The sequence below is a fragment of the Centruroides sculpturatus genome, unplaced genomic scaffold (assembly GCF_000671375.1).
Source record: "Centruroides sculpturatus isolate CEXI.00-Female unplaced genomic scaffold, Cexi_2.0 scaffold1200, whole genome shotgun sequence".
In the NCBI taxonomy this organism is placed as follows: Eukaryota; Metazoa; Arthropoda; class Arachnida; order Scorpiones; family Buthidae; genus Centruroides; species Centruroides sculpturatus.
Window position 1 is genome coordinate 160,212 of NW_019385440.1, and position 17,059 is coordinate 177,270.

The 17,059-nt window shown below is 30.5% G+C and overlaps 1 protein-coding gene across 1 annotated transcript; it reads right to left on the bottom strand.

Moving 5' to 3' along the window:
* Positions 1-11,364: 11,364 nt before the first annotated feature.
* On the bottom strand, positions 11,365-16,707 carry LOC111639018. Its single transcript, XM_023384797.1, has 3 exons — positions 16,655-16,707; positions 12,968-13,141; positions 11,365-12,890 (listed from the first exon to the last, which is right to left on the bottom strand). The coding sequence occupies exons 1-3, from the start codon at positions 16,678-16,680 to the stop codon at positions 11,807-11,809; spliced, it is 1,284 nt and encodes a 427-aa protein (XP_023240565.1). The 5' UTR covers positions 16,681-16,707; the 3' UTR covers positions 11,365-11,806.
* Positions 16,708-17,059: the final 352 nt, after the last annotated feature.

Sequence of the window (17,059 nt, forward strand, 5' to 3'; positions counted from 1 at the left end):
TTTACAATCAATTTACATAATCATAATTTACATCTTGGTGCGTTAGTTTTATATTGACACGTTGTCTTATATTGTCTCGTTGGAGTANTGTGTTTATATATTTATTATTTTTCAGATTGTTGCCAAAGCCATCGTTCGATGTAGAAATCCATCAAATAGAAATGGAGAGAGGAAGATTGGGAGAATACATTACACGCTTGGAATTTCTACATCAACAGTTAGGATTAAATACTACAAACAAATAATTGTGTTGTCTTACTTTTTTTTTACTTAAATTGTAAAATGTCATTTGTAAGATAATTCTGTGCAATAAGCTAACTATTCAAATCCCACTGTGGGAGACAGGGGCCGTCAAAAGTTAGTTTACGCTACGAAATTATTACAAAAGTTGCTTCTAGCCCTTGATATAATTATATTAATTAAATTAATCCACGGTTGTGGATAATTTAATTAATATAATTAGTTTACGTTAGTTCAGGATAGGGTCCTGCCATCAGGTGTGNCAAAAGTTAGTTTACGCTACGAAATTATTACAAAAGTTGCTTCTAGCCCTTGATATAATTATATTAATTAAATTAATCCACGGTTGTGGATAATTTAATTAATATAATTAGTTTACGTTAGTTCAGGATAGGGTCCTGCCATCAGGTGTGTTTTGTCGGACACACCACCGATTCAGACAGTATTCTTATACCACAACTTTGAAAAGTTTCCTTTATTTAAATGTTTTGCTGGGTTTTACTTTTTAGTGGAATATTATAATTGATTAAACAGGGGATTTTAATTTTTATTTTAAACATGAAAAAGTTTTGTTACAAAAACAGATTAATTTATAAACAAATTTTGTTATTTTAAACCGACCCTATGGCNATCAAAATGAACTTTTGATAATATAAAGATTTTTCTTTATGTATAGACTATAGTTTTCGACAGAGTATCGACAGTCCCGTTGTTAAATAAATGTATCTCCAATACTTCTTCTATCACTCCCCGACTAGAATTAAAAAAATAATTAAGGTAAACAAACAAACTTGTCTGTACAGTTTTCGTTGAAAATGTAAATAATTCAGAATATTCTAGAAAATTTATATATAAAACTTCAGTAAGATTATGTTTATTTGACGCGAACATATGTGATAAAATAAGTCCAAATAACAGACAGAAAATCAACTTTTGTCATTTATCACGTTATATTTTAAGCTCTCGATAGCAGTACTTTGTTTCTCAATTTTTTTTTTATAAAAGAGACACATACGATAGTCAATAACAAATCACCTAAAATTATTTTGCGCCCACACATAAACGCTATACACAGAAAACAATACATGTACTTACCCACTCTGCACCACTCGATCCGCCATTTCATCGGCTTGTTTTCGCATTGAACTCTCGAGTATGACGTCGAGGAACGGAGGCAGCACGCGCTGAGAAATAGAAAGAAATCATCACAGTAATTGGTTGCTGATGCCACATGACTTTTTCGTCACCGCTTCTCCGCAGTATCAGTTAATTTTTAATTTGCATTACTTGTATATTCTGTATATTCGACATTAAAACTGGCTTTATACGTGTATTTATTGTGATTTCTCATACACATAGCTAAGAAATTAGCATATACCTCGACCATTAGGTGCTTACAAGTAACAGCATGAGGTTGAAGTCACTTCACAATCAATTAAAGCTTGTATAATTTACATCGTAGATCATGTGGCCGATTGTGTGGTCTGGGTGTGTTAGTTTCATATTGACACAGTTGTTGTTTTGAGTCCCGTTGGAGTAAATGTGGTTTTCTTTTTACAATATAATTTTTCATTTTGTTATATTGTCAGGTAGAAAAACTGAAAGTAGTAGACAATGAATAAACAATAAGGTTGGGAATTATATTATTCCTTTCAAATATCAAACTTTTAAATATTTATATTAATTAAGTATCGTTTTGTTATGGCGTTTCATATGAGAATTCAAACTGTATTTGTAAGCGATCNTTTTGTTACAAAAACAGATTAATTTATAAACAAATTTTGTTATTTTAAACTTTATCTGCCTTTATTGATTTTTAATTACTATTAATTAAGTATTTTGCAATTATTTTTTAACAGTTAAATAATTTTTATTTTATTTCAGTTGGTAGTTGCTTCTAATAGAATCATTTTTAGTTTTCTGATTTAGTTGTTATATTTTATAGTAACTGTCTCCTTTAAGAATTATGGACGTGTTCCTCAAAATATGATATCAAATGACGAAAGTACAGATAATGTTTTAGATGAAACAAAATATTTGCATTATTTAAAGTTTGAGGATCACAGATCCCGCTAAGTACCACCGTCGGTCACCTTATGGACAAGGGCCTTGAGTGGTGACCGCAGTTGCTTAAAAAGCCATCAAAGGCTGTAGTCACCGACCCTATGGCTGCGATCAAAAGGTGTGCTCCGACATGTCCCCACAACAGCTAGGTAAGCTACACATTTGATCTTAGCCATAAAGCCGGGAAGCAATAATCGTACTTCAGCTCAATTACGGAGAATCAGTTAGTAAATTGCGGTATGTATTTCATCGATACTTCTCACTTGTCATTATATTTTTCTTTCTATCTCTTTCGGTGTTCTTAGAGACGTTATTAGAATTTTTAATGTAAGTATNACATACACGTATCTAAGAAATTAGCATATACCTTGACCATTAGGTGCTTACGAGTAACAGTATGACGTTGAAGTCACTTTACAATCAATTTACATAATCATAATTTACATCTTGGTGCGTTAGTTTTATATTGACACGTTGTCTTATATTGTCTCGTTGGAGTAAATTTGGTTATCTTTTTACACTATAATTTTTCATTTTGTTATATTGTCAGAAAAAAAAAACTGAAAGTCGTAGAAAATAAATAAACGGAAATGTTGGAAATTATATGATTTCTTTCAAATATCAAACTTTTAAACATTTATATTAATTAAAAATCGCTTTGCTATGGCGTTTCGTGTGAGAATTCAAACTGTATTTCTAAACGATCTTTTGTAAACAATAATTGCGCTTTGTTTCTCTCCCGTATGAATTCGTAGACGCCTTAATAGATTGATCTTTCGTGTAAATCTTCGTTTGGAATGGTTGCTTGTATAAGATTTTTATTTGAAATAACTGCGGAAAATCCGGTTTTACCGCATAACTGGCTACAGAACGGTTTTTCTCCTGTTTGAATCCTGCTATGACTTTTAAAGTGCGACTTCCAACAGAATTCTTTGCCACAATTTACAGAGAAAAACTTCCTCTTGTTTGGATTTGATTCAGAAAACATACGAAATACAAAATATTAAACTTGAATGTTACGTACAAAATAATTCGTATATGTTAATTACTACAAAGAAAGGAAGAAAAATTACTTCTGCATAGCTTGGAAGTAATTACTTCACAATATCAAATTTATTTTTTCAGATGTAAATATTTAGTCCCTTCTTCCAAACTTGTAGTTTTTGGAGGAAATTTTTTCAAAAGAAATGTTAGCTGCCTCCAAGATACATCTTAAAGAAATAATGTAGAAATTAATTAGACATTGAGAAAAAATAATTAACTGTAGCATTAACTTTCAANGTAAATTGCGGTATGTATTTCATCGATACTTCTCACTTGTCATTATATTTTTCTTTCTATCTCTTTCGGTGTTCTTAGAGACGTTATTAGAATTTTTAATGTAAGTATTAGTGTGTATTTTTCAATGCTAATGTAATGTACACGGGTAATACTAACACTTTTGTTTACAGGAAATCGTACTTCAACAATAGCACAGATTTAAACTGGGACCATCTACATAGCATAACTAGCGAAAAATTACAGAACTATGCCGTACCCATAGTTCTGTTTTTTACCACGGGATGCCGCTACTACGTGAGGTCAAATAGCTCGACAAGCGTAATTCAAATTTACAGTATATTGTGACGCTACTGAACCACGTGTCGGAACGCAATTGGTGTAAATAGACTACAGTCAGAATTAATTTATTACAAACAATACTTGCAACGGTTTGTTTCTTTCTTGAACGGCAAATTTGCTTTTGTCTGATATTCAATGTATATATTGTAGTCTTTAAAAGATGACTATTGTTCACTATTTTATTGTTCATTATTTTTATCAAAATATTTCAAATTATACAGAATATTATAAAAGTTATTGTAAAAAATGTGTAAATTTTTTTTCTTAAACTCTTTTAATCTCAAAATTTTTCTGCTGAATTTTCAATCTCTTACTCAAAATTTCTGTTTACTTTTGATATATATTTAGAAAAATTACTTTACATAAGAGTTTATCACANAATGTAGAAATTAATTAGACATTGAGAAAAAATAATTAACTGTAGCATTAACTTTCAATTTAATGATATTTTAAAAACTTTACAATTGTTAACACGAAGAAATTTTAATGTACAAACGATATTTGGCACTACTTAAGACCAGTGTTGAAAAATCTGAAAAATAATTGAGATGCAGTTATTAATACTTACATTACTGATTTAAAACTAAGTGATGTCACCTTCAGAGTATTTTCGATTAGTATTTTTTGTTTAGTATTCGATTAGAGTATTTTTTGTTTTATTTAATATACCTGGGCAGATACATAATATTGCATTTCGGACTCTTTCGTCCCTCTTCAACAGGTATTTTTGTAGTACATTCTATATAAATTAAAACAATAAAATTATTTTAAAATTACACTTTTTATTGCCCGACAAACTTATTTATTTATCTACATTAATAAAATTCTTACAATTTTTAAACTTTTTTCTTTCTTTTTTAACTTCATAAATTTTCTTTATTGTTTTAATTTATATAGAATGTACTATACTAAAAAAAAAAATACCTGCTGAAGAGGGACGAAAGAGTCCGAAATGCAATATTATGTATGTGTCCAGGTATATTAAATAAAACAAGTGAAACTCTGTAGCATTATCTGTAAAGTCCTGATATTAAAAAATACGTACTTGTAGACGAAAATTTATATTTTAATAAGTCAAAGGCATTGTGGCATTTTAATTAAATAATCAAGGAAACTTTAATTTACTCCCTACTTTATATTTAGTAAACATTCACTAAAATTAATAAATTTCTCTATATATTCACTATATTAGCGAAAAAACAGAAAAAAATATTATACGTAATTTCAATGATAAACGAATATTTACTTTGAAACATTTAACGTGAAACGGTTCTAGGAAATACGAAATTGTAATCGTTAATTAGTGCAAACTTAGCACCAAATATTACTGATTCTTAACTAATAAAATCGCTTATAGTTATATTTTTTAGTGTNGAAATACGAAATTGAAATAGTTAATTAGTGCAAACTTAGCACCAAATATTACTGATTCTTAACTAATAAAATCGCTTATAGCTATATTTTTTAGTGTTTTAATAATATATTTTAATATAATTTTAATCTTTTTTATTCACTCCATTAGCGAATAAAATAAAAAAACATATCTTACGTAATTACAATTATAAACGAATATTTACTTTGAAACATTTAACGTGAAACGGTTCTAGGAAATACGAAATTGTAATCGTTAATTAGTGCAAACTTAGCACCAAATATTACTGATTCTTAACTAATAAAATCGCTTATAGCTATATTTATTTTAATGTTTTAATAATATATTTTAATGTTATTTTAATCTTAATAATTGATGTCAGATTTTCAGATATGCAATAATTGATTTTTATAATGAGTCTATTTTTTAAAAAATTTAGCAGTTAGACAAAAAAATTGGCAAGATTCGACAATTATTTGCATGGTTTATATGTATCATATGAGAAACAAAATTTTTGTGAGTAGGCGCGAACTGATAGGGTAATATATAACTTATAACAAGGTAATATATGACTTATTTCTGAAATATGATTAATTTAAAGTCGGCAAAACTAAAAGGAAAAGTTCAGCAAAATTCATTTTTATGATGAATCTATTACTGTATTTAAAAAAAAAAATTAACAGTTAGACATAAGAATTCAGCAATTATTTTGTAAGGTTTATATCTATTATATGAAAAACAAAGTATTAAGGAATTACAATCGGNTTAGCACCAAATATTACTGATTCTTAACTAATAAAATCGCTTATAGCTATATTTATTTTAATGTTTTAATAATATATTTTAACTCGACAGATAACTACGACAGATAACTCGATATCAATGCATTTACTATTGACTCTTCTAAAGCACTTTCTTCGTACATATTCTTAACTCGTAAACTGTAAAGGTTGACATCGATTAACCTTACGAAAAACAGAATATTCACCATTCAGAGAATGATCTCTACGTAATAGAATCGAACATGGCCGACGGTTATTTACGTTTAATAAAAAATACAATAAATATAAGCACAACTTTCAACAAAGATAAAACCTTTGCTTTATTCGTTTTCTTCCGCAAGTTTTGTGATTTTTATGAACTGAGAATGGTATGAACAACGGAAGGAAATGACCGAAGCAAAGAATTTATCTTTGTTACAAATTGCACTTATATTTACTTTATTGTTGGTTACATAATTTATATGTACAGTGAAATCGGTTTATGATACTTTAGGACGTGCCTTTTTAATCACAATACTCGGCTGATAGCATTAAATAGAAAATAGAAACTTTTCGTTATCGAAACTCAATTTATTACAAGCAATTGCAGTACAAATGTGTACGGTTTTATTGACCACACACTGTAAACTTAATTTAACGTTATACATTCAAATATTTTACATTTTTTGCAAAAAAAAACTCATTAAGTTGTCAGATCAGAAAATTAAACTAAAAGAATCGCAAGAAAAATGTTCAGTTCCGAAAAAATCCTTCAAGTAATATTCTGCAAGACAGGACGAGTATTTTTTAAGAATTCTTGTCATGCACTTACGGCATGTAAAAGATAAAAAGCATGCTCCAGTTACAAGTAAGTTTGAAGATAGGATCTATTTAGTACGAAATATCTAACAATACTTATCGTTTGTCCCCCGAGAGTAATTATCACAATTGATAACAATAGCCTAACGTTGATTATAATAAACGTTGTTACTTTACCTAATTTACAGTGTTTTAGGACCGATATATTTTATAATAATAATAGCCAATTGTGATATGATCTCTCATTATAATCAACGTATTTCACGATATATTACTGTTATATTGTTTTAGATTTAATTTTTCATATATAATTTATAAAACAATATAAATTTATAAATTACATTTGTAATTATTTCAAGAAGTTATCAGCATTTTATGTAAATTTTAAACTAATTTGGTTATTATTTTATTTACATTTTAAACGTTGGTACTATTTTCATGAACTAAAGAAATTCAACGAATTGTGTGATAAAATAAAGTTGATACATTGCATCCAGAAAAGCAAGTAATGATTCTTTCGTTAATAATGTAGCCGTGTTTTTTAATTTAATGTATAGAGTTATTTTAAACAGAACAATTTATATTGTAAAAACAATAAATTACGCTATAGAAAATAACGTGTTCAATAAAACCTCGTTTTTTTCATAAAACCTGTACATTACATCATTTAACTGTTAAGCCAATTTGTGAAACCAATAAATTCTTAAAAGTGAGAACAATTACTTTTCTGTTAATAAAGTTGAAGCAATTACTGAAAAACAAATGAATACTTTAAGCAGTTGTAGCATAGCTCATGCTTTTTAACTAGATCTCTCCGTTCGTTCACGGATGCTCCCAAAAATGTCTAACACTTGAAAACTGGATGTGTGCCATGACATATGGGACATGCTGGCTGCACAATACCATGATGTGCTGCAGCAGTTATTTGCTTGGACTGTGAAGACGGACGAAGTCTGGATGTTGGTCTTGATTGGCCAGAATGAATATTGGTTTGGGGAAACAGCCAGTGCTCTAGCTCGTTGTTCTAAAAATGAAGTTATGTCTTCAAATGTTGATTGTTCTGTGTCCTTCTGACAAAGTTCCCATTGCCTACGAGATTCTTGATCCATTTTTTTTTTTGTGAATATACAGCAGAATAGAGTCCCAATGTTGCACTGGTTGCTTTAATACCTTCAGTGCACGAATACACTCATTAGTTGTATCTAGTAAGTGTCGTAACGCAGTGGCTGATTCTTGTGCAATGCTGGGTCGCTCGAATAACTTCTGAATGTAGGAATCAATTATTTCACGATTGTGATTGTATCTTCTTAGCAATGTATTCCAAGCATCCTGATAGTTTCCATCCGTGATGGGGATGGATTGAATCAATAAGGCGGCGTCCTGTCGTACTGACGATTTAAGGTATTGGAGTTTTTGGGCACTAGATAGTGTAGAATTATTATGAACAGTTGCTGTGAATAAATCGCGGAAAGAGAGCCATTCGTCGTACTTGCCGTTAAAAACAGGGAATTCCAATCTTGAAAGTTTAACTTCTGTTCCATTCGCGTTGTTGTGCACTGAACTTATGGTTGTTGAATTTTGTTCAACAGTCATGAGTCGAATGGTCATGGCTTCCACGCAACCAATTAGTGTGTTATATTGAGCATCATGTACAGTCGACCCTCCTATAACACGGTTGATTTTTCCGTTTTATATGAATTCCATGTTGTACGAGTCACTTAGATTTTACAAATACGTGTGACGGGCTGTGAACAGCTCACGTATTTGTAAAATCTAAGTGACTTGTACAACATAGAATTCATATAAAACGGAAAAATTAACAGTGTTATAGAGGGGTCGACTGTACCTCAAATTCGTCTTCCAAACATTCTCCAATAATGTCTTGTTGTAACTGATCGATTTCGTCCAATAATGCGTTTAATTTTTTTAAGATATAGTTGTGCCGTTATTTCACCGAGAGGTTGAACTCCATGTTCCTCTAATATGTTTTCAATTCTAGTTACCCGTCCTTTTAGTACCTTCCTTCTGTTTAAGAGTGCCTCCATCTTGAATTTTCGTTACTCACTGTTTAAGTTTTCGGGTATCCGGCTGGATGTCGATGGATGAAGTAGCTGATGTCTCTATTAGGCTTAACTCTCGTCTACCACACCGGAATCCGCCTCGACGGACCAATTAAATGTCAGTGAGTCTTCGCAATGTTTCCGGACAAATGATACAATGAAGCATAAACATTCTAAGTTACTTTTAATATAAACTAAACCAATACAAGTTGAACAGATAAAAAATCGTCATCACACCATGCAATACGTAGACGCCATCTTTTCCGTCTTTTTTCCCGCTCGTTCTCAAAATCAACAAAAAAAAAAAAATTAAAAACCATTATACACGCGCCCCCTGCCCAAACATACACTTTTTTCTCAACTAATACGAATGATACCGAACACTGATAATGTTCCAAAACTGAGTCATGAGCTGGGCCATCACAACCTATTCAAAGCGGATCAAATATTAATGTACTCCGAAGACTTCCTAAAAGCATCTTTACATTTCCAGGTTATACTGTGAAAAGTATTGTTTCTGGTATTAAATTCAAATGATTACTTCTGAGGACTCGGATATTTTTTCTTTTTAAACAGAATTTTCGTAAAATTAATAATTTATTATACAGTATTTTGAACTTTTTCTCATAATCCAGGGTAACGCCAAGTAAGCTAGTAAATTTCTAAATTTGAATTTTTTAGGATGTAGATGCAAATACACTTGACCAAGCTCCAGAATTTATTGTGGNTTAAAATAATTTATAAGTCATTTCATCAACCTTATGAAAATTCAAAATATATTTCTCCAATGATTGCATTAGGGGAAATCAGTATTTTGAACTTTTTTTCATAATCCAGGGTAACGCCAAGTAAGCTAGTAAATTTCTAAATTTGAATTTTTTAGGATGTAGATGCAAATACACTTGACCAAGCTCCAGAATTTATTGTGGAAAGTTTAATCTTATGAATATTAATATGAGCAGATCGCAAAGATAACTATTACGGGGCACGCAGACAATCGAAGAACTACAGAAATTTTTCGTTGGCGATTTTCACATGAATATGTCGGGTTCTATTCTTTTCCACCAGTCGCATCTAAGATGGGTCTGCCTGAATGTTGCAGGATATTGTTGAAGATAAAAGATAAAAGAAAACATAACGAGGTAAGAATTGAGGAAAAATTATTCTTATACATTTAGCATAGAAATTACTACAGAAAATTTGAACGACTTTTAAAATTATGCATTTTTTAATACGAGCATTAAACCATAAAAATTAATGCAAAAACTTTTGATTATGAAATCACTGTTTTTTATACCAATATACAAAATGGTCGAGAAGTTAGTTAACTAAGAAAAATTAACGTGTAGGGTCCCGTTTTTTACTATTCGGTTGCCCATAATGGACATGAAAAAATAAGTCCTCTTATTCGCTACTCTGAAAAGGAGTGTTAAAAGTGTAGCAGCTCTTCACCGCCCTCAGAAAAACTATATATATATACAGTAGAGAGTCGTTTATCCGAATCAATTAGGGACTGGGGTTATTCGGATAACTTATTTTTCGGATAACCAATTATTTACGAAAAAAATAACCTATTCCATGATTAAAATTTTTTTCGTTGCGTGGCGCTTCGCGTTGAATTTTCGTCGATGTTCAGCCTAATGTAAACTTTTTAAAATAATAATCGTGGCTATTGCATCGTTAAAAATTATTTCTTTATTTTTTACAAACGAAATAAATATATTGAAAAATATTTTAAAATATATATACTTTAGAAGTTAATCTAGTATGAAAAACTTTCGATTCAGCATGGCACCACACAGAAGTGCCAATGCTGCCAGCTAAAACACACACATCAACAAAAAAAATATTGGAGTAGCCCAAGATATAACCACAGATTGCAGCGCCAGAGCACTAGCGAAAATTTAAATTTTCCGACTGGAATTCTTTCGGATAACCGATGTTTCAGATAAACGACGCTCTACTGCTTATGATTTAAACTACAAAACAATTGAAAATATAATTTTTTACAAATCACTTAATTTATATTAAACTTATATTGTATGATTTATGCAAAATATTAAATTATGCAATTTTCTTATCCGGGACCTTAACATAATTATGCTGTGTACAATTGAATATTTTTGAAAATAAGTGATTTACAACTATTCTAATATTTATATTAAAATTTTATTTAAGAATTAAATATTAAATAATAGAAAATTAATTTGTTTATTTTTTAAAAAATTGAATTGGAGATAATTGAGTAATCTCATGTATCAATAATTAACAAATTTTAAATCAAAGAAAAAATATTAATTTAAATATAAGAATTTATGTTGGAATAATTCAATATATCTTCAAAAATGTATGATTTATAAATAGAAAATTCATTATCAGTATCTAAAATTTACAAAAAAAAATATAAGAAAATTTTTTATTACTACTGTTTATTTTTGTTTAATCAAATGTGGATATCGAATAGCTCTTACATTTATACGAAAATTCTTCTTAACTTTTGATATTTCTATCGTCATTAACACGAAGAAAAAAATTAATACTGTAAGATTGCAATTATATTTGTTTTTCGAACATCTACTGCAATAAAAAATAAAAATAACGAACATAATTATCATTAAAATGCTGACAATTACAAACGTTCTTAATGATGATATATTTGTAAATACTAAATATTGTATTATAAACAACTCAACTAATGACAATATACTTTTCTGAAAAAAAAGTTTCATTAATAAACACTTTAAATTTTGTTTTCTGTAATTCGTTGTTCTATTTACGTACACACACATTTTGCAGAAATTTTAGTGATACAGTAAAAAATAATCATATTCTCGTTCAGATTTTGCTTTTTTTCAGAGAAACTTTTAACTTTAAAAATATAAATCAACCGAAAAGTAAATATTATTCATAAGGTTTCTGTCACCGATTAGAATTTTCTCTTCAAATTTCCTGGCATCTGTTCCTTCGTCGCTCACAAAGTAACTCAGTTCAGGTGAAAACTCGATATCGGGTTGGACATATTCAGCGCGGTAAAAAAAAGCAAAGAAACGAATTGACCAATGTTTTTTTAGATACAACTTCGTTAGCAGATTTGCTACTCCTTCTGGATTGCAAACAGATTCAAATGTAAAATACTCGTTGTCCAAATTGTTAATATATGCATTTACGCACATTGGAAAACTTTCGCCAAGCTTCACCGGAAATCGAAGAGCCGTGACGTAACAATCTTCTCTCACAACTACTTCGCTGCTAAAATATATGTAACCTTTCATCTTGCCGTTTGCGACCCTAAAAGGATCTCCACGATTTATGTAGGAGAACAAATTAAGATAATTTATTCCGCTTCTTGTTTTTGTTTCTCGACTGAAGTAACTGGGATAAAAGGAATAATTAGCAGTCTTAAAAGCACGCCAGATATGATTCTTTTCTACTTCGTTTAACAAGTTCATTGTAAAAACACAAGATTGCAATTCGTCTTCATTCATGGCAAGAAATCTGACTTTTCCAATAAATGGCTTCATGACATTTCTTATTTCATTTCTTTTCGACTCTTCATTCATCGAATGAAAGTTGACTGCACCTAATATTCTTTTAACTTCCTCTATGCTCCACTGATACACGGCTCCGAGTAAACGCAATTCACTGACTGATTCATATATCGCTCGAGATAGTAGTCTATCAATTGTTGCAATTTTACAGCACATAAAGTCGACTGTTGTAAATAGTTTTCCTCCGTGTTGGTTGAAAGCTACCCAGCAAAAATAAATTATGAACAGATCACTGATCTCACATGCAAAATCGTGGATTGCACACACGGTATCCAGTTTTATTTTCCGAATGATAAATGACCTGCACTTTTTTCTTAAATGGTCTAACTCGTATCTTAAAGTTAGATGATACAGATCGAAAGCGTGTTTAATAGAGGTCAATCCGGGATCTTCCGTCTGTACATAACTGTTTAAAAAATATAAATTATAATTTATGACAGTGTATTGAAATTAAATGAAAGGTAAGTATCGTGAAAAACTTACGTAACGAATAATTTGATGATCTCGATTGGATAAGGCATAAACAGTACTTTTGAATTTTCAAAATATATAATATGAAGTTCCAATTGCCTGTTCAGGACTTTATTTAACTGAGCTTCTGATATAATAATTTCTTCGTTTTCTTTGTTTTGGATTCGTATCTCACTCGAAGAAATCCTAAACAACAAAAAAGATATTTATTATTACTTTCAAACAAACATATCTGTTGTACTGTACGTTAGTTGTAGTATTTCCGATAATGGTGTATGAATAATATATGCATGACTAATATTTTAAAAATAGATATTAAAATTTTTGTATTAGCAAATCATCTTGATTATCGCGAAACCATCAAAATCGATGTTTTATTTTTTAGGAGCTATCTTAGCAGAAAACGCTGCATTGTTTTAAAAGAAAAGACATCTCTATTCTATGAACAAAGAAGTATTTCCTGATATATCCATCAGTAGACTGAGGAGGAGCGTAGACTAAAATACAATCCTGTTAATAGAATAAAGATATCCATGCATATTTTAAAGAACACGCTTTGTATGATAGATCAGAGTTATTATTTGATTATCAATAGTTGTTAATACTAATATGAATACTTTTGTTAATGTAAAGATTTTTGTGTATGTGTATTGTTTTTGACGGAGTATGGAAGGTACTTTTGCTAATTATTTAAAAAATGTATCTTCAATACTTCTTCTATCACTCCCCGACTGAAACCTTTAATAAAATTAAAAAAAACAAAAAACTTCTCTAAAGTTTTAATAATAGAAAATTTGGTTAGTGTTCAGGGTCGTAGACCGTCATGGCGGCTCTTCCTGTTTTAGCCTCGAAACCGGACAGCTTTGGAGACGACGCGAGCGAACGGCGGCGGCTGCTGCGCCGCGATAAACGGGGAAAACCGACGCGCGGGTTAACGTCCATATACGTAGACTCATGGCGGCTCATCTCTGATTCCGCAAAAAGAAAAGGAAACAGTCGGGACGCACGTTCTAACCTAACCTAACCTATTCTAATAATATAATTGGTAATAATTATGATAATTTATCAGAATAGGTTAGGTTAGGTTAGAACGTGCGTCCCCACTGTTTCCTTTCGTTTGCTGGAATCAGCGGGGAGCCTTCAGCGCTGCCGCGACGCAGCAGCCGCCGCCGTTCGCTCGCGTCGTCACGTGACACGTCGTCTCCAAAGCGGTCCGGTTTCGAGGCTAAAACAGGAAGAGCCGCCATGACGGTCTACGACCCTGAACATTAACCGAAAATTTAAATAATCCAGGAGTCGTGTGGAATAATTTACTTCTACGAACAATAATTGATTTTTCTGTAACCTATCGTAATTTGAATTTATTCCTGGAACTTTCCATGATTTTGTTATACAACCTTAAAGCTTGAAAGTAAAAATTACGCTTACATAATATTAATCGATCAATTTCCGTTGTAAAAAGTGATTAAACAAGTTCTTTAAGAGGGGGAAGCTGGTGATTTTTTCTCGACCCGAAAACAACTTATGAAAGTCTCATTTCACAAAGAATTAACAATTACATGTTATATTCAGTAACAGATGATAAAATCTTTAGGTCACTTATTTCGTATGTTGTAAATAAACGGACATCGACGCCCCGTAATTAAGTAAAAATTAAATTTTATCACCGTGTGTGTTATTTATTCACACAAAGAACAATTACAGGTTTACATTACAAATTGAAGAAAAAAGAGAAAGCCTTTAAATGATAAGTTATTAGTTAAAGGCCCACCTAGCGCGTCGAGTCACATTGCTCGTGGCTATTCCATGCTGGGTGACATCATGTAGTTTTTCGTCGCTTTCAAGGGAAAAGGAGTGTATAACGTAACATTGTCATACTTATATATTCAGAATGAATATATAAGTATGAATGTATGAATATATTTTATGTGAAAACTGTAACGAAAAGGATAAACTACAAAGGCTCCAGATTGGGCCGCTGGCTAAATGTACTAGTGAGCTGGAAACGTACAAGAGATTAGATAGAGTTGATGTTAACACGATTTATATGTTATATAACTACGTTAAACAACTAATTAAATAATAATTATGACAAATTATTAATAAAAAGGATAAACTACAAAGGCTGCAGATTGGGTCACTGGCTAAATGTACTAATGAGCTGGAAACGTACAAGACATTAGATAGAGCTGATGTTAACACGATTTATATGATATATAACTACGTAAAACAACTAATTAAATAATAATTATGACAAATTATTAATATAATTATATAGACTAGTAAATAGAAAATATTAATATTGTTATAAAAATTATTATATGAGATGTTAATATGTGTTTCTTCAAAATAAAACGCCCTTGTAACAGGCGAAAGCTTTCTACGCCAATAAAGATTACTTACTTACTTACTATTCATTCTAAACATGATTTTTCTTGCTTTGTAAACTGATAAATAATAAACCGTTCGAATAAGTGAATTTCTCTAATTTTATTTGGTACTTTCATGTGAAACTTGTAAGCATAGAACAAATAACGTTTATAAAGTGCTGCTTTAACACGTATTAGATCAATTGTTTTAAAACATTTCGATCTTAATATGAATAATTACAAACAATATATATTATTAAAAATATTGGCATCAAATTAATTTTAATCAAATCTCTGTACAAAATGTAATTTATTTTCTTTCATTCATTCAACTGCCTTAATTAAACAAATACCACTTTTACACGTTGATTAACGAACTTGTTTAATTACTTTTTAAGATAAATGATAACTGATTAAAATTATGTTAGCATAAAGACATTTTACTTTGAAGCTTTAGGCTTGTATAACAAAATAATGGAAAACTCCAGGAAATAGTAGTTTGGGACTAGCATTATTAGTTATAAGAGTATACCATACAATGACCTNTCTTAATATGAATAATTACAAACAATATATATTATTAAAAATATTGGCATCAAATTAATTTTAATCAAATCTCTACAAACTGTAATTCATTTTCTATCATTCATTCAACTGCCTTAAACAAATAAATACCACTTTTACAATTTAGAACTCAACGTCCCACCTACTAGTTGAGGAAACTGAGGAATCCGCGATTTACATGTTGAGAAACACTGAACTTCCCGAATTAAATCTTGTAGAAAAAAAATGAGTATTAATCTTCTGTATATTAAAAAGTGAACACAGCTTATTAACTCAAACTTTAAACACCGAAAATAATTTCACCAAGAGTAGGGAAATTGTAAGCTACTTAAACCCTTTGACTCCTAAAAGTGGAACAGTCTATTTCTCGAGTTCGAACATTGTAAACAGATGGTTATTTACACAAGGGAATAAGCTTTTTGTGAAGTTTTGCTTAGTCACTGTCTTTGGTAAGACAATTGAAACTTTTCTTAATTAAATACTTTTAGTTTAAATATTCTAGAAAATTTATATATAAAAATTTAGTAAGCGAATGTTAATTTGACGCGAGCATATGTTATGAAATAAGTAAAAATAACAAACAGAAAATTAACTTATGTCATTTATCACGTTATATTTTATGCTCTCGATAGCAGTACATCATCGCTTTCTTTCTCAAATTTTTTATAAAGTAGAAACATACGATACTCAATGACAAAACACGTAAAATTATTTTGCGCCGACACATATAGAAAAGCTATAAACAGAAAACAATACAAATACTTACCGACTCTGCACCTCTGAAACTGCCATTTCTTCGGCTCGTTTCCGCACTGAACTCTCGAGTATGACGTCGAAGAACGAAGACAACACGCGATTAGAAGTAGAAAGAAATCATCATGCTAATTGGCTGCAGATGCCACATGACTTTACGTCACCGCCTCTCCGTAGGAGCACTTAATTTTTTAATTGCATTACTTGTATATTCTGTATATCCGACATTAAAACTGGCCTTATACGTCTATTTATTACGATCTCACGTATCTAAGAAATTAGCATATAACTAAGTGGACCATTACGTACTTACGAGTAACAGCTTGACGTTCAAGTCACTTCACAATCAGTTAACACCTTTATAATTTACATTGTGGACAACGGGGAAGGTGGTGTGGTCTGGGAGTGTTAGTTTCAT

What these genes read in the sequence shown, in the direction of transcription:
- LOC111639018 (XM_023384797.1), bottom strand. Translation starts at nt 16,680, where the DNA reads ATGGCAGTTTCAGAGGTGCAGAGTCG. An exon ending in GTTTCAGAGGTGCAGAGTCG is followed by an intron (nt 13,142 to 16,654) that starts GTAAGTATTTGT and finishes TTTGTTGTTTAG; the next exon opens with GATTTCTTCGAGTGAGATAC. An exon ending in ATCATCAAATTATTCGTTAC is followed by an intron (nt 12,891 to 12,967) that starts GTAAGTTTTTCA and finishes TTTTTTAAACAG; the next exon opens with TTATGTACAGACGGAAGATC.